The 22,262-nt window shown below is 48.6% G+C and overlaps 1 protein-coding gene across 2 annotated transcripts in view; it reads left to right on the top strand.

Annotated features, from left to right (window-relative positions):
• The first annotated feature begins 4,917 nt into the window (after nt 1-4,917).
• GON4L (gon-4 like) overlaps nt 4,918-22,262 on the top strand; it is a 41,807-nt gene continuing 24,462 nt past the window's right edge. For both annotated transcript variants that reach the window (XM_083715477.1, XM_083715478.1), the window contains exons 1-14: nt 4,918-5,075; nt 8,215-8,719; nt 9,867-10,007; nt 11,314-11,501; nt 12,669-12,743; nt 12,894-12,944; nt 14,158-14,208; nt 14,896-14,991; nt 16,180-16,299; nt 17,579-17,752; nt 19,145-19,337; nt 20,105-20,206; nt 20,656-20,696; nt 21,311-21,414. In XM_083715477.1, coding sequence (XP_083571603.1) covers nt 8,260-8,719; nt 9,867-10,007; nt 11,314-11,501; nt 12,669-12,743; nt 12,894-12,944; nt 14,158-14,208; nt 14,896-14,991; nt 16,180-16,299; nt 17,579-17,752; nt 19,145-19,337; nt 20,105-20,206; nt 20,656-20,696; nt 21,311-21,414 — 1,796 coding nt within the window. In that variant the 5' untranslated portion in view covers nt 4,918-5,075; nt 8,215-8,259. The remainder of the gene's footprint in view (nt 5,076-8,214; nt 8,720-9,866; nt 10,008-11,313; nt 11,502-12,668; nt 12,744-12,893; nt 12,945-14,157; nt 14,209-14,895; nt 14,992-16,179; nt 16,300-17,578; nt 17,753-19,144; nt 19,338-20,104; nt 20,207-20,655; nt 20,697-21,310; nt 21,415-22,262) is intronic.

Genomic DNA, 22,262 nt, shown 5'->3' with positions numbered 1-22,262 from the left:
CTCGCCGAAGCGAGCGAGCCAGAGGAAGCCACGCCCCCCGCCGCCTGGCCAAACCCGCCCGGCGGTGACTCGGCAGAGCGGCTCGGCTGCTGTCTAGCGGAGAGGGCGGGTCGCTTGCGGGGCTTGTTTGTATCCCGCCGGCAGCCCCGCTTCGCCTCCCGACCTCCGCCCGAGGTTTCTGAGCTGCGTGTAGCGGGAGAGATGCAACCGATGGTTATTCACAGCATAAATGTGGAGAGCCCTTTGCAAAACGTTGGTCTAAAATATTAACGATTATTATGTATTTCCAGGATTTATTCATACGTTTCTGTATTGTGCATTCATGCTGTGGATTGATGACGTTGTACAGGCGGGTCCTCGTCCTGGGATTCCTTTTAGTAGTTGTTAACAGAATATATTAAACTGATTTTAAATTCCTATTTACTGCCCGAGTTGTATCCATAAATTCCTTCTCATTGCTCCTCAAATCCACCTGTTCCACAAGGCCCTTTGCTGATCTACTTATAAGGCAATCCTAGGCATATTTATTCAGAGTAAACCCCATTGAGTTGAATGGGTTTTGCTCTCAGGTAAGGGCGCATAGGATTGGCAGCCTCGCTTGCTGCACAATCCTATGCATGCTTATTCAGCAGTAAATCCCACTGTGTAGAAGGAATCTGAACCACCTTGAAATCTAATGATGAAGGGTGGTAAGTAACCTAAACAAACAAATTTTACCCCAAACTGTGTCTACTCAGACGTAACTCCCACTGAGTTCAATGAGGCTTATTCCCAGGTAAATGGGGTTAGAAACACAGCCTTTGTGTGCACAGAATTGAAACTAGCAGGTATGTTTACTCAGAAGTATAAGTGCATAGGACTTCAGCCTTAATTTTAATTTCCAGATACACTATAACCAAACTATATGTATAATAGCATTTGCTCAGTCTTCTCTCCCTCACTAGCTCTTCTGTTTCCTCAGTGTCTGTATTTTAGATTTTAAGCTGGGGGGGGGGGGAGGGACTTGCCATCTGCCCTGCCCTTTATTTCCTCCTCATCCACCAACAGTGTTCAGTAGCTGGATATATTTACGTGGCTATGGGCATGGAGAAGACTGTACCTCAGTGGGTAGAGCACCTGCTTTAAATGCAGAAGGCTCCACGTTCAAGCCTCAACAACTCCACTTTTGGCTGGTAAACACTCTTGTCTAAAACCCTGTAGACCAGAGCTAGATGAAACAATTGTCCTATGTAATATGAAGGCAGAGACATCACCTTGCCAACAAAGGTCCGTATAGTTAAAGCTATGTTTTTTCCAGTAGTGATGTATGGAAGTGAGAGCTGGACCATAAAGAAGGCTGATTGCCGAAGAATTGATGCTTTTGAATTATGGTGCTGGAGGAGACTCTTGAGAGTCCCATGGACTGCAAGAAGATCAAACCTCTCCATTCTGAAATCAGCCCTGAGTGCTCACTGGAAGGACAGATCGTGAAGCTGAGGCTCCAGTACTTTGGCCACCTCATGAGAAGAGAAGACTCCCTGGAAAAGACTCTGATGTTGGGAAAGATTGAGGGCACAAGGAGAAGGGGACGACAGAGGACGAGATGGATGGACAGTGTCCTCGAAGCTACCAGCATGAGTTTGGCCAAACTGCAGGACGCAGTGGAAGACAGGAGTGCCCGGCGTGCTCTGGTCCATGGGGTCACGAAGAGTCGGACACGACTTAACGACTAAACAACAACAATATAAAGGCAGCTTCCTATGTTCCTAGAAGCTGCACTGCTGCCACTCTGCCTGGCCAGCTGCCCTCACTGAGCCTCGGAACAAGTTTTCCTTGATCATCTAGAAAGACATTATTTCACATTGATACTATATACAAATTATATAATAATAAAGAATGTTGTGTGTGGTTCTCCAATTCCACTTTGGATGTACCCACCACTGGAATATGACCCTCAGAGGACTGGCCAACAGCAAATGAAGCCATCAGGACAAAACAAGTTAGCTTCCTTTCCTATAATAATTACTGTAATAATGTATAAAATATTGTGTTTTATGCCCTGACCACATTGCTTCTGTCAACTGCCCCTAAACATAAAAGCTGCAGAATTTTATGAAAAATTATTTCACTGACAGCAGTGTTGGTTTTAAGCAACTATTTAACCTGCATATGGAAATTAGATTAGCTTTTACAAACAATGTCATCCCTTCATTGTGCTGGATCTAGTTCAGGCTGTGGCTGTATATATACATCATCCACCTAAAGCACAATAGTTCCTTCAAAGAATCCTGGGAACTATAGAATCCCTGGCATCTGCAGGCAGTGTTGGGAAAGATTGCCATCAGAGACACTTGAGGGGTGATTATCATTTTACAAAGTACTGAGCTATATAGTCTAAAATGGTCTGACTCAGTATAAGCGTGGGATATAGATGCAATTAATCATAATTGTGGGGACACGGGTGGCGCTGTGGGTTAAACCACAGAGCCTAGGACCTGCCAATCGAAAGGTCGGCGGTTTGAATCCCCACGGCGGGGTGACCTCCCGTCGTTCGGTCCCAGCCTACCTAGCACTTTGAAAGCACCCCTAAGTGCAAGTAGATAAATAGGGACTGCTTTCTAGCGGGAAGGTAAACGGCGTTTCTGTGTGCGGCACTGGTGCTGGCTCGCCAGATGCAGCTTAGTCACGTTGGCCACGTGACCCGGAAGTGTCTTCAGATGGCACCGGCTCCCAACCTCTTGAGCGAGATGGGCGCGCAACCCTAGAGTCGGTCACGACTGGCCCTGATGGGCAGAGGTAAAAAGGTAAAGGTAAAGGTACCCCTGCCCGTACGGGCCAGTCTTGACAGACTCTGGGGTTGTGCGCCCATCTCACTTAAGAGGCCAGGGGCCAGCGCTGTCCGGAGACACTTCCGGGTCACGTGGCCAGCGTGACATCGCTGCTCTGGCGAGCCAGAGCCGCACACGGAAACGCCGTTTACCTTCCCGCTGGTAAGCGGTCCCTATTTATCTACTTGCACCCGGAGGTGCTTTCGAACTGCTAGGTTGGCAGGCGCTGGGACCGAGCAGCGGGAGCGCACCCCGCCGCAGGGATTCGAACCGCCGACCTTTCGATCGGCAAGTCCTAGGCGCTGAGGCTTTAACCCACAGCGCCACCTGCGTCCCATGATGGGCAGAGGTACCTTTACCTTAATAATAATTGTAATACTGTATTAAGTGCAGTTTGCCGTGCATTACAGAGGCGCTTGAAACACGGCAAAATTCTCTTGTGTTCTCCTCACCTGCTCCAAAATTCAATATGCTACAGTTGTCTATGTGCTTTTGGGGGATGCATAATAATTAAACTGTATCCTGAGTCATCCTCTTGCCTTAGGCTTGTTTATTGGGCCCTATTGTCATTGCAGATCATAGTGTTCAGCTGCAGTTTGGAAGCTCCTCTGAATTTCTGATGGCTTGTGAGGGGAGAGCATGCAAAATACACATTTTCTAGTTGCAGTAAATCAAGGGGGGGATCGAAGTCCAGGAGGTGGTAAATATGGCCCTCAGGACTTTTGCCAGGCCACCCCAGCCACCTGCTTCAGCAGCCCTGCTTTGCATGCCCAAATGTTTTTGCCTGGCTGGAATGTGCCCTTTAGGGTTGCCATATGTCTGGACACAGCTGGAATACTGCGGTCAGCAGCAGTGTCCAGGTGGAAATTGCAAAATGTCAGGGAAAATCCAGAAGCATGGCAATCCATGTCAGCAGTGTCGTTTTGGGTGATAGACCTTCGAAATAGCTCAAAAAATGGCTTCATTTCTTTTTAGCAACTTTGGCCCATAAAAAAGCTCAACAACTTTTGTGTCTGGATTTTCACTTTTTGAAATATGACAACCCTAGTCTGATCTCTAAAAATGCCTCATGCATGTCTCTATGGAGGATAGAGAAACATGAATGATTGCACAACTAACCTACTATACAAAGGTAAAATATACAAGCTACCTTCTGCCACATGCCAGTGATGGGTGGTTAGAGAGACAAAAGTGGCTGGACCTGTTAATGTAAATTTTCCCTTTTGTACAGTACGCTAGTTTCTACCCACACCCCTCTCTTCTATACAGGGAAGGAAGAGACATGATCAGAGTTTGAGGACACATTCCAACCAGGCAAAAACACTCAAGGAGGGTATGAACCAGGACAGGTGAGGAGAACAGATAGGTGCACTTGGCCTGGGGAATGAGGTAATGTTGTAACAGTTGCTTACTCTTTAAGTATCGTTTTAATGTGTGTCATTAAAGTGAACTGGGTTGAGCTTCTTTTAAAATAGTATCTTAAATAAAATAATAAAACCTTTTAAAAATTGCCTTTTGAAATTTCTGTTGTTTTTTTTTTTTTAATGCTGTCTTACTCTACCTTCAGCTATGAATTTTTGTTGTTGCTGAAAACAAGCCTGGATTTTTTTATTTTTATCTTTACTGAAGAGCAGTATAGAAATGTCTTAAACAGAAAACCAACAGATTTCCCCAAGGCTAAATGTCACCTTCTGTTTACTGGATTCTGGAAAATAAATAATGGTTAAAAATATTAACAGTAAAAACAATGACACCATTGTGACGTCACGCAACATTAAATCAGTCGAGTGTGACATCACGGGGCCAGCGGACCGCCAGGTTCTCCTTTACGCTAATTATGCGTTTTCCCGCCCCCTGAAAGTCACGTGCCGGCAACTTCGCGCTCGAGACGCGCAAACATGGCGGTTCCTCGGGCGCCGTGGCCTCAACAAAGATGGCGGCGTTAGCCTCCCCACCCTCCCGTCTGTTTATTTCATTCACATTTATCCCCCTACTCCCACATATCAGCGCCGCTCCTCGCCTCGCACCCCCTTTCGCCATTTCAAACAACCGCGGCTCTACTTCTGAACCTCAAGCCAGTTTGCTCCGGGAGAGGGCCAGGAAGAAACATGGCGGCGCAGGACTCCGCTGAGTCTGGGCATGCGCTGGGATGGGCCTTTCCGGTTGCGCCACTTCCGCTTCCGTTTTGAGGAAGCGGGGATCTGGATTGGAAAATGGCAAAGCGGCGGCTGCCCTGCGGGGCGGAGGACGCGGCGGAGGGAGAGCGCGGTCAGTCTGCGCGCTGGGCTGGAAGGGCGGGGAGGGAAGGGGCAGGTGGGGGGCCGGTGCTGAGGGGGCAGGAGAGGCCCAGTGGGCGGCGGAGGCAGAAGCCGCTGCCCCTCCCCGCCCACCTTCTCCTCCGGAGCCCCGGCTGGGCTTCCCTGGGGCGCCTCTCCTCCTCCCCTGCGGAGCTCTGCCCGTCCCCACACAGGGAGGCTGAGGCGCGGCCGCTTCTCCTGCAGGAGGGAAGGGGGCTGGAGAAAGGGCGGTGGGGGCCGGCGGGGGAAGGGGGCTGGTCCTGAGGCTGGGACTCCCGTATAAGCTAAACAAGCTGTAACTTAGGGCTCCACTCTATTGGGGGGCCCCAAAAGAATTGAAGGGAAAAAACAAGGATGTACATTTCCAAAATATAAGATAAAATACATAAAATAAAACCTACATACAGCAACAGTAGCAAATGGCTTTAGATACCTATTAGGTCCATTGTTGACAAAGGACAGCTGGACATATGAAGGGCCCCATTATCTTCAGTAGTTTCAGGCCTCATCAAACCTAAATCCGGCCCTGGCTGGGAACTAGCATGAAGCAAGCAGCAGTCTCGCTCGGGTGCCTCAGAAACAAAGTTTTCAGGCGCTTTGGGTCTCCAAGGAATGTGTCTGGGTGTCTAAGGAATGTGTCCGGAAAGGGAAGGGTGGGGAAGGGTGTCTGTGCACAGAAGGTCCCTACTTTCATCCCCAGTGGCATCTTGCAGGAAACTCACGGGACAGCTTCTGCTGCCAGTCAGGGTAGACAGTGCTGCTGAGCTCCTGGACCAAGGCATAAGGCAGCTTCCTAATAGAGTCTTTGAAATATCTGCTTGATGCAGAGTTAGCTCAGCTGGAGAGCATATGGTGGATTTTTAAAATGCACTTTCGTAGGATGTGTTTCAGTAGGAGATACAGAATGATATAGAGGCACACCTTGGAGTTATGGTGGGTTCGGTTGCGGGCCACTGCAGTCAGTGTTGGAAACACCCGTGGGGTTCTGGCGCATTTTGCGACAGGGAATCTCATTAGTACAGTGGTGCCCTGCAAGACGAACGCCTCGCAAGACGAAAAACCCGCTAGACGAAAGGGTTTTTCTGTTTTGGAGGCGCTTCGCAAAACGAATTTCCCTATGGGGTTGCTTCACAAGACGAAAAAATCTTGCGTCCCCCAGCGGTTTTTTTTTGCTTTTTTTGCCCTTTTCCTAAGCCGCTAAGCCGCTTATCAGCTGTTCCGCTGATAAGCCGCTTAACAGCTGATCGCTGGAAGCCGCTTGACAGCTCTAGCACTAATCCGCTAAGCTGTCAATGGGCTTGCTTCGCAAGACGAAAAAACCGCTAGACGAAGAGAATCGCGGAACGGATTAATTTCGTCTAGCGAGGCACCACTGTACAAGGAATTTTTGAGCTGTGCCTAAGGTTCCAGATTAAAACTGCAGAGTGGAAGGAAAGGAGGACCTTTTTCCGCCTCCCCACTTGTAGCTACTCTCTGAAGACTGCAGAAGAGACCCTCTTAAGAATATTAGGGGGGTGGGCAAGGGAAGGACAAGACCATGTGAAAAATGAACATAATATTTTAGCTGCAATTCATTTTCAGCTTTGTATTCTTGTTATAAAAAAGCACACCTACACAGTTCGTCATTGCGCCCATAACCTGGGTTTAAGGTGCCATTTAGCTCCTAGCTTTCGTATCTCAGTTTCTAACCCTGACTGTAATAAGTCATACACATTTTTTTTGTTTCCCAGTGTATATAAAAGTTATATTTACACGTTAGTATAGTCTATTAAGCCAGACCCCTCTGGCTGCAGGGGCAGGAGGGGTAAAAACCTGACTCCAGCAGCTCTACTCCTGTGGCCAGAAGGGGGGGGGGAGTGGCTTTCTTCCCCTGGAAGCTGCTAGGTCTCCGGGAGGCGGGGTTACTTCCCATGCTGACCCTGCCATGAACTCGCTGGTAGGTGGCAGAGGTTTAGGTTGGCAACCATTTCAGGCTCAAACACTCCCTACCCATCTAGGGTAAATTATTGAGCTACTGTAGATTGTTGTACAAGTTACAGTGGACGCTCGGGTTGCGAACATGATCCGTGCAGGAGGCACATTCGCAATCTACAGTGCCGTGATTTGGCGCTTCTGCGCAAAGTGCAATTTAGTCTTTCTGCGCCTGCATGAACGCCAAAACCCGGAAGTAACCCGTTCTGGTACTTCTGGGTTCGATGTGGTGCACAACCCAAAAATGCACAACCTGAAGTGTCTGTAACCCGAGGTATGACTGTCTTGGGTTGTATGCAACCTTAGTCCTCAGAATCGCCTGAATGAAATTGATAGGCATGTCTAACTTAGGTCCATTAATTTCAGTAGGTCCATTTGGAGTTGGGCTAACATTGGATACAGCCTGCTGAGATAACATGTGAAAAACTCTGAATACATAAGAAGAGCCTGTTGCATCAGGCCACTTGCCTATCTCGTTCAGCATCCTGTTCTCAAAGAGGCTGACTAGATGACTGTGGGAAACCTGCAGGCTGGACATAAGCACAATAGTAGTCTGCCCACCTGCAGTTCCCATAAACTGGTATTCAAAGGCATACTGCCTCTGACAGTGGAGGTAGAACTTAGCTGCTGTGGCTACTAGCTGCTGATAGCCTTGAATTTATCTACTCCTTTTTTAAAGCCACCCAGCTTGGTCGCTATCGCTGCCTCCTCTGGGAGAGAGCTCCATCGTTCTATCTGGTTGGCCACTGTGAGAACAGGATTCTCAGAGTTGGTGGGTGCCTCTGATGTTGCTATGGTTAACAGCTAGCCTTTCTGGCCAAAGTCACGGGAAGCCAGGGGGACTGTTACTCAGGAAGCAGCCCACCCTGACCTGGAAGTAAGTTGTCAGTTCTGGATTTAAAATGAGCCTTGAAGACCCATTTGTTTTTAAGTGCTTTTCGTTGATAACCCATGTACCTTGTGGTCTAGCTGGTTTTAAATTGCGTTATTAGTGAGCTTTATTAATTTTTGGGATTACTTGGCTTTCCAGATGGGGAATGTTTTGAACCAGAGAGATTTCCAAGCAGTCTTCAAGGGCAGCCTTGCATACAGTGCATTTCAGTAATCTAACCAATGAGTTCACACCTCTGTCTTTGCAGAGTGACAACAGGAGAGCTGTAGTTCGGATGTCTCTCTAACCGAAGATGCTGCCGTGCAAGAAGAGAAGAGCCGTCATGGCAGATTCTGAGGAGGTGGTGGAGGAGGAGGAGGATATGCAGCCTGTTCCATTGGAGACCACTGCCTCAGGTGGGATCAACCAGCTCTGTGGCCTGGTGCCGCAGGGGCAGGACAATGCTGCTCTGACTGAAGGGAGAGGTCCCTACAGCCTGCCTGCCAACACGCCTGCCTGTTCATCTCCCCCTGCTTTGCCCATGCCTCTGTCTTTCTTGGGAGATGCTGGCGGTGAAGCAGCGAAGAGCATTGTGCTTCCATCTAGAGACGCCATGCAGAAAGGCTGGCCGGAATTTTCTGAGGCCTCTTTGAGGGGTGGGAAGGTCCTGGCTAAGGCAGAGCTGGATCTCTGCCCAGAGCGAGCCAGAGAGCTCCAGGACACTCCATCACCTGAGCTGCATGTGGATAAGGAGCAGAAGCCCACGTCAGAAGGTAAGCTAGTGGTGTGTGTTGAAGGGGAGCAAAACGTGATGGGAATAATGCTGCGAGGTAGGTTAGGCTGCTGGGACGCGGGTGGTGCTGTGGGTTAAACCGCAGAGCCTAGGACTTGCCGATCAGAAGGTCGGTGGTTCGAATCCCCGCCACAGGGTGAGCTCCTGTTGATCGGTCCCTGCTCCTGCCAACCTAGCAGTTTGAAAGCACACCAGTGCAAGTAGATAAGTAGGTACCGCTCCGATGGGAAGGTAAACAGCGTTTCCGTGCGCTGCTCTGGTTCGCCAGAAGCGGCTTAGTCATGCTGGCCACATGACCTGGAAGCTGTACGCCGGCTCCCTCAGCCAATAAAGTGAGATGAGCGCCGCAACCCCAGAGTCGGCCACCACTGGACCTAATGGTCAGGGGTCCCTTTACCTTTAGGTTAGGCTGAGATCACCCAGTGAGCTTCATGGCCAAGTGGGGATTTGAACCCTTGTCTCCCAGGCCCTGGCTTGAAACTCTTTAATTGCTACACCATCAGTGGCTCAGTTAGGCATTAGTTCAGGCTTCCTCAAACTTGGCCCTCCCAATGTTATTTGGCCTACAACTCCCATGATCCCTAGCTAGCAGGACCAGTGGTCAGGGATGATCAGAATTGTAGTCTCAAAACATCTGGAGGGCCATTTTTGAGGAAGCCTGTGGTTAGCTTATGCCCCCAAAGGTTCGTTGAGGCTGAATTAAGCTTGCCCTGTTAGAAATACAATGCGATTTCACCTGTTGTTGATAGCTAGGATAAGGACTGCAAAATCTTAGAGAAGCAGAGGTTTCCCTGTTATGGATGATCAGTGGTTAAGGAAAGCATCTGAGCAAAATAAAATGTTACAAAAGTAGAAGTGGAAAGGAAGAGCCCCAGTCATTCAGAGGTTTCCGGCGAAATTGGTGACTTTGTTTTGTAACAGAATAAAAACACAGTTGATGAGACAACGACAATGAATGTTCCTGGTGCGATGTAAACAGATGGTATTTATTTAAAACAGGATGCTTGATATAGTATGTAATCAGACCGTATATGGTTTGAAGATGCTTTGTAATTAGAGTATTTTATGTGAATGCACATATGTGCAAGCAGTAGGTTTTCATGGCATCATAGATCTCTTGTTTCCAGCTGCTACCATTTCTCTGAAGCCAGAGCCTGAATGGGACGTGGGGTATCCTCCCCTGAAAGCCCCAAAGGCCGCACAGGGAGCCGAATTGCTCCAGGAAGTCAAGGAGGAAGCTGAGGAGACAGGGCTGTTCATCCCAATAGGTGAGTATTGCATGTCCATAAAGTGGATAACAGAACAAAGGCATCTTCTTTGAAGTTCTGCCCTGTTTTTCAGGCACAGCAAGCAGATAGTGAAGGCTGGGGGATCTGTAACCCCTGATGAATAGCAGGGACGGGTGACCCTCTTCCCCCACAAAACACTGCTGGCCCCATCAATCCCAGGGATGATGGGAGTCATAGCTCCCTGGCATGCAGCTTCAGGCATCTGTTGTTGAACAGATGATTTATACATTCCTAGGCAAGTGCTGCTATTAAGTCATTCTTTCATAGTGCAGAAGTGACTCAGAACTAGGCTGGTTGATCACACCAAAAGCCCACCTAGTCCAGCATCCTGTTGTCACGGTGGCCAACAAACTGCCCCAACAGGGAGTTTGCAAAAACTCCTCCCCCCACTTGTGTGGAATAGTTAGCATGAAGCTTTGCTCCTCTTGGATTATCAAACTACAGTGGTACCAGATGCTTCAGGTTACAGACTCTGCTAACCCAGAAATAGGACCTTGGGTTAAGAACTTTGCTTCAGGATGAGAACAGAAATCGTGCTCCGGCAGCGGGAGGCCCCATTAGCTAAAGTGGTGCTTCAGGTTAAGAACAGTTTCAGGTTAAGAACGAGCCTCCGGAACGAATTAAGTACTTAACCTGAGGTACCACTGTACATTCCCTCCTCTAATTTTTGTCCTGGGTAAACCTGCAGGAACCATGATTAAAGTTAGTATTTTTAAGCACATGGAAGAACAAGCCATGTTGAGGAAGAATCAGCATGGTTTCTGCAATGAGAGGTCCTGCCTCACTACAGTATAGCCTTTTATAATTCTTGTGTGTGTCTCAATAAACACATGGACAGGGGTGATCTGATAGACACGAGAGCCTGCATCCAATGCTAGTCATACTCAGACCCATTGAAATTAATGGGCATCACTAACTTACATCTGTTAATTCCAAAGGAGCTGAGGTTCTGACCTCCTCCAGTTCATCCTTGCAACCTCCTTGCAAGACAGGGTAGACTTCATTTGATTTATTATATTTTTATCCCGCTTTCTTTCACGTGAATCCCAAAGTGGCTTGCAAAAAATAAATAACAATAACATAATGGAACATAATAGAACATCAAAATTACAGCATAAGTTGTGTAGAACAATTAACAAATCACCAGCGAAACAATTTCAATCTGCAAAACACTTTTAAGATGGCCTGTTGAACTTCCTGGCTGAGCCTGGATTCAGAGACAGCTGCTTAATGACTGCTGTGGTTTGATACCCTGCCTGCTCTTTCCCCTGTTTTTCCTGTCCAGAAGAGCGAGAAGGAGGGAAGAGAAAGCGGAGGAAAGCGACTAAACGGAAGCGGGAAGGGAAATGCCAGGAGGAGGAGGAAGGGCCCTTGGCTTGCGACCTCAAGCTGGATGACACACTCGACCGGACTTTGGAAGACGGGGCGAAGCAGCACAACCTGACAGCTGTCAACGTGCGAAACATCCTCCACGTGAGTGTGAAGGTGGTGGCGGCTGTGCAGATGGGGATGCAAATAAACACCTGGTGATGGCACCGCTGATCTTGCTGATCACAGCCTTGAGAATGAGGCAGGGCCTCGCACGAGGTGGTTTCCCTTTCTCCCTCGGAAATCGCCTATGGTCGCTGTGGCGTTTGCCCTCCTAGGTGACATGCTGGGTCATAAGGAAAGGGTTAAATGAGTGTGAAGTGATTGGCAAGTGGGAACCCAAGGGGAGGAGTTAGAGTTAGTGTGGTCAGTCGGGTGTTAGAGAAGGGAGAGGGAGGTTAAGTCTGTGGGTTGGGATAGTTTGACGTGAGAGAGTGAGGGAATCTGTTAAGAGGAGTCAGATAGACAGTTGGGATAATCAGTTAGAAGTTACAGTGGTGCCCCGCAAGACGAACGCCTCGCAAGACGGAAAACCCACTAGACGAAAGGGTTTTCCATTTTGGAGGCGCTTCGCAAAACGAATTTCCCTATGGGCTTGCTTCGCAAGACGAAAATGTCTTGCGAGTTCCTGCGGGTTTTTTTCCCTTTTCTGCCCCTTTTTCTAAGCAGCTAAGCCGCTTATCAGCTGATCCGCTAAGCTGATAAGCCGCTAAAAGCCGCTAAACCGCTAATAGCGCTAATCCGCTAAGCTGTCAATGGGCTTGCTTCGCAAGACGAAAAAACCGCTATACAAAGAGAATCGCGGAACGGATTCTTTTCGTCTTGCGAGGCACCACTGTATTAGGAAGGTATAGGCCAGTAAAGAAACTAAGATTAAGAAAATGACAAGGAAAAATTATCTGAAACCATAAACTTGTTAATGCTTATAAAATAAACTTGTTTATTTGGTTTAATGTTAACAACTGTCTGGACTCCTTGTGTACCCGAGAGAAACGGGTTGGTGGCAGCAGCGAAGCAATCACAGTGGTGGCACAGGGATCAATAGACTGTCAAACGTCCGGGGACCCTGTGTGATCGCCACAGTCGCCTCCAGCATTAGTACTGGACCATAAGCTGCTTGGAGGGGCTTTGTGGACATTACTTCTGTGCCCACTGCACTGGGGACCCATTGCTTTATTTCCATGTTTGACTCAGCCCAGCTTATTCCGTCGATAAGACTACGCCGTGGGTGGAGCAAACCGGAAAACTTCTTTATTGTCTTTCCCACTCCAGGAAGTGATAACGAATGAGCATGTCGTCGCCATGATGAAAGCAGCCATCAGTGAGACGGAGGAGATCCCCATGTTCGTAAGTTCCTCCCTCAGTAGGGAAGCTGGGGGGTCTGCCTTTCCCTGGCCAAGAAAGGAAATGTGCACTAGAAGGAAAAAGCCCGGTCAAAGTTTGTACAATTTCTAATGGAACAATGGAAATGTTCTTTCTCTCTCTTCCTCCCTTCAGGAGCCAAAGATGACTCGCTCCAAGCTGAAGGAGGTGGTGGAGAAAGGAGTGGTGAGTTGGTATCCGGAAGCACTGCTGCCTCTGACCGTGGAAGCAGAGCTTGTACATTGTGGCTCGTAGCCATTAATAGATGCCCTTATCCTCCATAACTTTGCCAAGTTCTCTTTTAAAGCCTTCCCTGTTGGCGGCCATCCCTGCCTCCTCTGGGAGTGAGTCTCGTAATTTAACTACCGTATTTTCCGTCCTAAAAGGCACACCGGCCCATAGGACACACCTAGTTTTTTTGGGGAAATTTAAAAAAAAATTATTTCCCCCCCACCAGCCACGGGGCTGGGGCGGAGGAAGCCCGAGCTTCCCCTGACCCCAGCCCCCAGAACAGGCTGCCGCCCGCAAGCCTTGCGAGCCTGCGGGACCTCCCGCTGGGCACACAAGGCTTGCGGATATCTGCCCAAAGCACAGGGCGTGCTCCGCAGCGCGCCCCGTACTTCGGGCTGCAGGCTGCTGCCCGCAAGCCTTGGGAGCCCAGCGGGCACTCCCGCGGGCTCCCAAGGCTTCGGATAGCTTCCTGAAGCCTGGAGAGCGAGAGGGGTCGGTGCGCACCGACGCCTCTCGCTCTCCAGTCTTCAGCGAATGCCTGCATTCACCCCATAGAATGCACACACATTTCCCCTTCATTTTTGGAGGGGGAAAGGTGCGTCCTATAGGGCGAAAAATACGGTTTATGCAGTGTAAAGAAGCCCTTTATTTTATCTCTCCTAAATCTTCCAACATTCAGCTTCATCGGAGTTCGAGTGTTAAGAGAAAGGGTGAGAAACTTGCAGATTATCCCATCCCTGACTTCCATACAAGGCTCATGATAGTTGGAAGAGAACTGAGGGATTCTTGTCCCTTTGCCAGCAACTTCCCATGCCGTTGGGATGCTTCCCTTCCCCACCCCCATATTACCTTGCCATGAAGTCCCATTTCTGCAACTCACTTGAGTTGCGGGGGAGGGGGGGTTCTAGTTGTTGACCCCCTTAATCTCGACTGGCCCTAAGAGAGGCTATTGATTATAGGGAGGATATTGTAGCTGCGTATCTTAATATTCTTTCCCCTCGTTCCTCAAACCTTTATTCTAATGCATTTGATAAAAGTGGAGCCTCCAGAGAGGAGTGCAAGTTAGATGGATGAAATGGGAAGTGGGGCAATGAGTATATAAACTCATACACTTTCTTCCATTGGTTTCTTATGATAGAGACGCTATTAAATGGTTTTGTTTCCTCAGGTTATTCCAACGTGGAATATTTCTCCAATCAAAAAGGCGAATGAAATCAAGGTACTCTGTGGGCGCTGCTAATTAAATAACTTCGTGGCATTTTGTTTTCATGCTTCAGTTTCGTGTTTTATTTTTTTACAGACCTTACCTGCAGATTTGTTACTCACTGTTGGAAGCGGGGAGGGGAGGGGAGGATTGGGACTTGGGGCTCTAGCCAGCTAAGTCCTGCTTAGTGTGCACACATTGAAATCAGTGGACTTAATCATACTGTTGAGTGCAATGGATTTACTCTTAAGTAGGGCTTAGCGGGACACAGCCCTTGATGAACAGGTAGAATGGCCTCTAGGACTGTTCTTTTATTTCTTAACTCCTCTCTCCTACAAGTCATGAGGTCTAGAATCTCCCTTTGTTTGTTTGTTTTAAAAAAGTTCTTAGGATTTTGCTGGAGTTTGAGGCCATGCGTGCTCTGATGGCAGCATGGTTTTGAGCATAGCTAACTGGGAGGGAGAAACAGAGTCACAGCGCTATTGATGCGTTGTAAGACTATTGTGTGAACACACCCAAAGGTATAAGGGCCCGTTTTCATCCTTCCTTATCAGTAACCATGAGCCTGCTCTGTGCTCATCCTCCCTAGCTTTTCATTTTTGAAAATCTGCCAGCACCCCTAATTTGTTCCCTAAAACTTCCCTTTGTGGGTCTTGTTTCCTCCCCTCTCCTCTTCGTATAACTTCAGTCTCCCTTTTGCAGCCCCCTCAGTTTGTGGACATTCCCCTCGAGGAAGATGATTCCTCTGATGAAGAGTACCAGCCGGAGGAGGAAGAGGAGGATGAGACAGCGGAGGAGGTATGAATAATAATAATAATAATAATAATAATAATAATAATAATAATAATAATATCCCCCTGCCATCTGACTGGGTTCCCACAGCCACTCTGGGCGGCTTCCAATACACTATAAAAACACAACCATATATAGGTATATTTATATACGTGTGTATGTGTATATTCCACAATGTATGCACATTTAACTTGTGTGCATTCAGCTTTACGCATGTGGCAAAATAAAAATTTAAAGGGGGCAGGTTTCCAGGAAAAATAACTGGCAGACCCACCCGCCATTGAACCCAATGCATTTTGACCACACACAGTTTTGGCTTTTGGTGCGATCCCTAGAACGTAACCTCCACGTTAGTTGTGGATTTGCTATATCTGTGTACTGGCAAATTGGGCTGCAGTGCTGATGGCTATTACAGTCTGTTTACACTGCTAGGCTTTCAGTTGGTTGGCTGGGCCAGTGTTGCTCAGCTTAAAGAGCTCTTCATGTCACTCATACACTTTTGTGGCCCATTCTAAAGCAAAAGCACTAAATGGCCATGGCTTCCCACAAAGAATTTTGGGAGCTGCAGCTTGTTAAGGGTGCTGAGAGTCGTTAGGAGACCCCCTATTCCCCTCACAGACCCGCAGTTCCCAGAGTGGTTTAACAATCAGTCCCTCTTCCCAGGAAACTTTGGGCCCTAGGTATGACTGTACAAACCCGAATTGCAAGGGGACACTCGCATGATGGAATGCTCCAGCCAGACCCCACGCAATAGAACATTCCTGTAATCAGAATGCTGGTATGTCAGAGAGAAGGCTAGACCCTTCTCCTGGTCATATGACATCAGAGGATCGGTGTGTGAATATTTGCTCAGTTGTCAGTGACCCACAGAGGATTGGCTGCTTCTGGATCTCTCTCCCCCATTGGAAATAATTCCCTACCCCTGCCCTAGGTTTTTTGTTTTTTTTAAATGTGCAGAGTGGGAGCCACCCCCAAGAAAGCACTGCTGCCAGTCCTTGTTAGTGATATGTCCAGAGGCTGAGGAGCTTTGTCTGATGACTCAAGCCGCCTTGGAGGGGAACAATACAAACCTCATCTGTCACCTTTGGCGTCTGTTCAGTCTTTGGTGTGATTTCCCAGTGCAAAAGGTGAACTACAGAGAAGATACTTGATCACTGCTTTCTCGTTTACTTTATGCTCCCCACTTTTGCACAGAGCTTGATGGAGAGTGATGTGGAAAGCACATCGTCATCGCCACGGGGAGCCAAACGGTCTCGTTCAAGGCGGTCCTCTGATATGATAGAGACTGACGAGGAGGCAGCAATGCCAGCAGAAGTAAGAAGGGCGCTATCTCCCTCTCTCTCTCCTAGGCTGCCATTGGGGCTAGTCAATTATCTGCAAGCATCCCATTTGTTGGAAGCCAGGACTTTAGCTACCTTATTTATGTTATAAAAATATATAGGTCTTGCTGTTCATTGGTTTACAACAGTCATATATTGTAACTGTAGTCCATGTGCTGATAAACTCTGAGGCTGGATTACTGCAGTGTGCTGCTCGTGGGATTCCCTTGGGCTTGGTTCAGAAGCTCCAGCAGGTGCAAAATGCAGTGGCCAGATTGCCAGCTACACGGGGCACCATTGTCAAAGCATCTGCACTGGCTGCCCATCTACTACTGAGCCAGGTGCAAGGAATATTATTATTATTATTATTAATAATAATAATAATAATAATAATTTATACCCCGCCCATCTGGCTGGGTTTCCCCAGCCACTCTGGGCAGCTTCCAATATTAAAATACAATCATCTATTAAACATTAAAAGCTTCCCTAAACAGGGCTGCCTTCAGATGTCTTCTAAATCAGTGTTTCCCAACCTTGTGCCTCCAGATGTTTTTGGCCTACAACTCCCATCATCCCTGACCACTGGTCTTGCTAGCTAGGGATGATGGGAGTTGTAGGCCAAAAACATCTGGAGGCACAAGGTTGGGAAACACTGTTCTAAATGTCTGGTAGTTGTTTTTCCTCTTTGACATCTGGTGGGAGGGCATTCCACAGGGCAGGTGCCACTACCGAGAAGGCCCTCTACCTGGTTCTCTGTAACTTGGCTTCTCACAGCGAGGGAAGCTTCTCCTCAGCACTGGACCTCAGTGTCTGGGCAGAACGATGGGGGTGGAGACGTTCCTTCAGGTATACTGGACAAAGGCTGTTTAGGGCTTTAAAGGTCAGCACCAACACTTTGAATTGTGCTCGGAAATGTATTCCTTTACATTTTAGCAGTGCTACTTTTCTAGAAAAAGGGGTGCCGGAACTCCTCATGAATTCCTCCCTTGTTCCCTTATGATGACAATGGCGCCCTCATTTTCCAGCTGAAAAAAGCCTTGGGTCTAGGGTACCTGGGGGACCCCCGGTACCCTTGTATATCCCATCTCTGAGCGATGGTGAGGCTCATTTGACAATGACAAGTGCCATCAGCCCAGTGTTGCAGCCAGGCTGTTTTCTCTTAGGGCTTTATTTTGTCTGTCCTTAATGCCCCACCAGAGGGGAGGGATGGCATGAAAGCTGTAGAAATCGAATGGGGTGAAACATGGCCCTCTTCCTTTGCTCTCTCTAACCAGGCGGAGAAAGCCTCCGCTGCCCCACTTCAGCGGCACATCAGTGCTGAAGTCGTCCCGATGGGCCCCCCGCCGCCCCCCAAACCCAAGCAGAGCAAGGACAGCACCTTCATGGAGAAGCTGCACGCGGTGGATGAGGAGCTGGCCTCCAGCCCAGTGTGTATGGACGCCTTCCAGGTAATCTCAGGGGCTCTCTTGTTTCTCCAAAGAGTTTGCCTCCTTTCTTCAACACCTTGCTTGCTTTGGTTCTTGTGGGGAGAGTAAGAGAGAGTTGATCTAGTCAAAGTCCACCCCACCCCATCCATTTGTGTTTCTTATATTCATTCGTTTGGGGTCTTTGTGGACTGGATTGGAACAGCAGGGTAAGTTTCAGGCCAGGACAGCACCAGAGTTCAGATGCCCTGATCAGCTGTGAAGCTCAACTGGATGGTGATGTCTCTTGGCTTAGCCTACCTCGCAGGGGCATTGTGAAGATGGAATAGGGTAGAGCCTCCGGTTCTGAGAATCAGAAGTTTTCCCCAATTTATTTTTTCATTATCTTTTTTAATCTACCATACTGACCCGAATATAAGCCGCACCCGCAAATAAGCCGCACCTTTAAAATTCAAGGGAGGAAAAGAAAAAAAGACAATACAGAAGTACCTCAGGTTAAGAACTTAATTCATTCCAGAGGTCCATTCTTAACCTGAAACTGTTCTTAACCTGAAGCACCACTTTAGCTTATGGCCGTGCCGCCGGAGCACGATATCTGTTCTCAACCTGAAGCAAAGTTCTTAACCTGAGGTAATATTTCTGGGTTAGCGGAGTCTGTAACCTGAAGCATATGTAACCTGAAGCCTATGTAACCCGAGGTACCACTGTACCTGAATATAAGGCACTCCCTTAAAATTTTGCAGACGCTCACACCCGTAAATGGCAAATGTAGAAGAAAATCCTACAGCAATATCATAAAAGCCAATTTTTGTAAGATTGCAAATTTAAGCCTCACTTTTCAGTCGGAATTTGGAAAAAAAAGTGTGGCTTATATTCGGGCCAATACGGTGTTTTCTTTTAAATTTTATGTTAAAAAAAGCTTGATATTTGATGTTTAAGTCTGTATGCTGTCTTTTCTTTATTCTTTCAAGCTTTAATATATATATATTTTAAAAGGAATAGGGTGGAACCTCCATATATGCCTTCCCTTATTCCTTGGAGGAAGGTGCAGAGTGTTTGTGCAATATATTGATAATTGAATGTGGATTGATGATGTGCTGTCCTAGTAGTTCCTCTTTCCTACCCAGTCAGTCTTCCTATTTCTTCTATTGAATTTATCTTCTGTGTCCCCTCTAAGGAGTTCAAGATGCTCCTTTAGTTCTCATAACAACCCCACAAGGTACGTTTATGCCGAGACCATGATGGGCCTTAGTGGGCTTGCATGGCTGTGGGGAGGATTTGAACCTGAGTCTTTCCCCCTCCTGTCACCTGAGATTCCTGCCTCTTCGCCGCAAAGGCTCTTCTCTGCCCCATGATGCTGGAGAATCTGCCAGAACCGCTCAGAGCCCTTCCTCCTTTCCTCCATTTCCCCTCCAGCCTCTGGAGGACAGCTTGATTGCCTTGCGCACCCGGTCGAAGAGGCCGCTGAAGGATGTGCCCCTCGGCCAGTTGGAAGCTGAGCTCCGTGCCCCAGACATCACCCCGGACATGTACGACCCCAACACGGCGGACGACGAGGAGTGGAAGAGGTGGCTGGGTGGCCTCATGAACGACGATGTGGGAAATGAAGGCATGTTCCATTTAATTGGGGTGTGAGTGGGTGGGTCACTAGATTTGACCTGTGTTTTTGTGGGAGGAGCGGTATCTTGAAAATACTGTATTTTTCCGTGTATAAGACTAGGTTTTCCCCCTTAAAAATAATGTCAAAGATTAGGGGGCGTCTTATACACAGATACATCTCCCCCTCCCATTTTCTTAAATCTGAGTCCTCAGAAATAGTGGGTGTCTTATACATGGGGGCAAGGGACGTGGGTGGCGCTGTGGATTAAACCACAGAGCCTAGGACTTGCTGATCAGAAGGTCGGCGGTTTGAATCCCCGCGACGGGGTGAGCTCCCGTTGCTTGGTCCCTGCTCCGGCCAACCTAGCAGTTTGAAAACATGTCAGAGTGCAAGTAGATAAATAGGTACCACTCCAGCGGGAAGGTAAACGGCGTTTCTGTGTGCTACTCTGGTTCACCAGAAGTGGCTTATTCATGCTGGCCACATGACCCGGAAAAACTGTTTGCAGACAAACGTCAGCTCCCTCAACCAGTAAAGCGAGATGAGCGCCACAACTTGAGTCAGCCCCGACTGGACCTAATAGTCAGGGGTCCCTTTACCTATTATACATGGGGGTGTCTTATAGATGCAAAAATTTGGTATTTCACAGAATCGTAGGGTTGGAAGGGACCCCAAGGGTCATCTCCTCCATCCCCCTGCAGTGCAGTCATGGTTGTTCTGTTTCCTGGAAGCAAAGGCTCCTCCTCCTCTTGGCTAAGAAGCATTTTCTCTTCCAGATGAGGCTGACGACGACGACGACCCCGAGTACAACTTCCTGGAGGATCTTGATGAGCCAGACACGGAGGACTTCAGGAACGACCGTGCCGTGAGGATCACGAGTGCGTTCTCTGCCTACTTTGGTCTGGCTGTTTCATTGCGGCCTGTGTTCGAATTTGTTGGTTAAGGGGCCATAGAACATCTGCTTTGGACGCAGAAGGTCCTAGGTTTAGTCCCCAGAATCTCCAGATAGGGCTGGGAAGAGAAGCCCGTCTGAAATCCTGGAGAGCCGCTGTCCATCTCTGTGGAGTCAGTACAGAGCTAGATGGTCTCACTCAGTATAAGGCAGCATTCCTATCTTGAGTCCATCATACTGGAGACCCAGGTGGTGGTCGTTGTTGGTGCACCTTTTCTCCAAAGCTTGAGGCATGCCGTTTTTGAAAAGCCAACCAATTTCTTCGTAATGAGGTGGTGGCTTCCTGCACTTTGCTAATTGTGTTAAGGCGTTTAAGAAATAGTAGGTTATGGTGCTGATTCGCAGGCTGAATCCCTCTTGTTTTGTATCTTGCAGAGAAAGAAGTTAATGAGCTGATGGAGGAGCTGTTTGAGACGGTAAGGCTCTCAGCTGCCCTTGTATATAAATTCCTAGCCCTTCGAGAAACTTGCTCATGCAAAAATTAAAAAAAGAGGAAGTACAGCCGACTCACAACTTAATTCGCTCGATGGCAGTTTTTTGCGCCCGGCGGCTGCACAAATTAAACACATGCAAGGCAGAGCGTTCAAAAGCTGCTTCTGTGCTTTCCTTGCTGTGGAAAGAGATTTTAAACTCTCCTCCTCTGCTTACTGAGCTCTGGGAAGGTGTGTGAGAACTTCCCAGAGCCCAGTAAGCCAAGCAGAGAGCTTAAAAGCTCTCCACCTTGCATTGAGGGCAAGGCCTGCTAGGTGTGCCGGCTTTGGAAAGGTAGGGATGGTTGTGTGTGGACAATTCTGGGGTTGTTCTGATTATATGCAATTGATGCGCAACTCCAGAAAACACAACTGCTGCGCAAGCTGCAAGTCATTACCTCTTAAATCTAAGGAAGATGGGCTGAATTTTCAGTGGCGCTCTGGTAGTGGGTGCCCTTCTGTGCCAGCTGAGGCTGTTCATCCTGAGTCTTGGTTGATTTCTCCAAGCCCTTTCTGCCCCTGGCTGTGCCACTGACTTGGGCTGTGTGTTTCTGCTTCAGTTTCAGGATGAGATGGGCTTCTCCAATGTAGAGGATGAAGGGCCAGAGGACGAGGACAGTGCTGCGGAGGCCCGGCCAAATTTTAACACTCCGCAGGTGCTCAGGTAGGATGGGCCGTTCTCGCCCTGCCCCAAGCCATTTGGTTCCCCCTCTGTTGGGGGAAGGCCATAGCTCAGGGAGAGAGCCTTCACTTTGCACGCAGAAGGTCCCAGGTTCACTCCCAGGCATCTCCAGGTAGGACTGGGGAGGCCCCCTTCCTGAACCGCTGGAGAGCTGCTGCCAGTCAGTGTTGACAGTAGGAAGATGGACCAGGGGGCTGGGAAGATTTTTGAGGACCAGACAGAGCCACTTTCAGCATCCCAGGCCTGAGGTTCTCCATCCCTGACTTAGCTGGACACATCCTGGAAAACAGGGAGGAAGTGTGGGATAAAAATCAGTTGACCGATAATTGACTTGAATGAACTTTTCAGGAACAGGAGAAGTGGCTGGCTATGTGTAGTGGTTTGCGGGAAGGCGGTGGAGGGCTGGTCAGGATTCTGCCACGCAGTTCACCTTCTTGGTTGCTTCTCAGCCCAGGGAGAGGAGTGGGAAGGAGCTGCTGGAGCCGTCCACTTCTCCCCCTTCAGCTTGCAAATGGGGCCTGGTGTGCATCTCCACCAAGGTGGCTGTGGGCAAGCCTCTTTGTCTATGGGGCAGGTTGGCTCAAAGGAAAGCTGACTCTGTTTGGGAAGGGAGGCAAAGGAACCGCTGGGCCTCCGCCATCCCTTCTAGGTTGAGCAGTACTTGAAGGGGGCGGCAAGACCAGCTCTGCCCAGCTACAAGTCTGAAAACCAGAGTGGGAATGTGTGTGTGGAAGAGAGGAAAAGAAGAGGCTCCTTGCTTCTCCTGCATCAGACATTATCCTGATTTGGGGAAATGGCATCTCCCCATGCTAGAGCCTCTGCCAGTCAGT

The sequence above is a fragment of the Podarcis gaigeae genome (assembly GCF_964106915.1).
Source record: "Podarcis gaigeae genome assembly, chromosome: 16".
Lineage (NCBI taxonomy): Eukaryota > Metazoa > Chordata > Lepidosauria > Squamata > Lacertidae > Podarcis > Podarcis gaigeae.
Note: the sequence above shows the minus strand (reverse complement) of the source record. Positions and strands in the feature narration are given on the sequence as shown.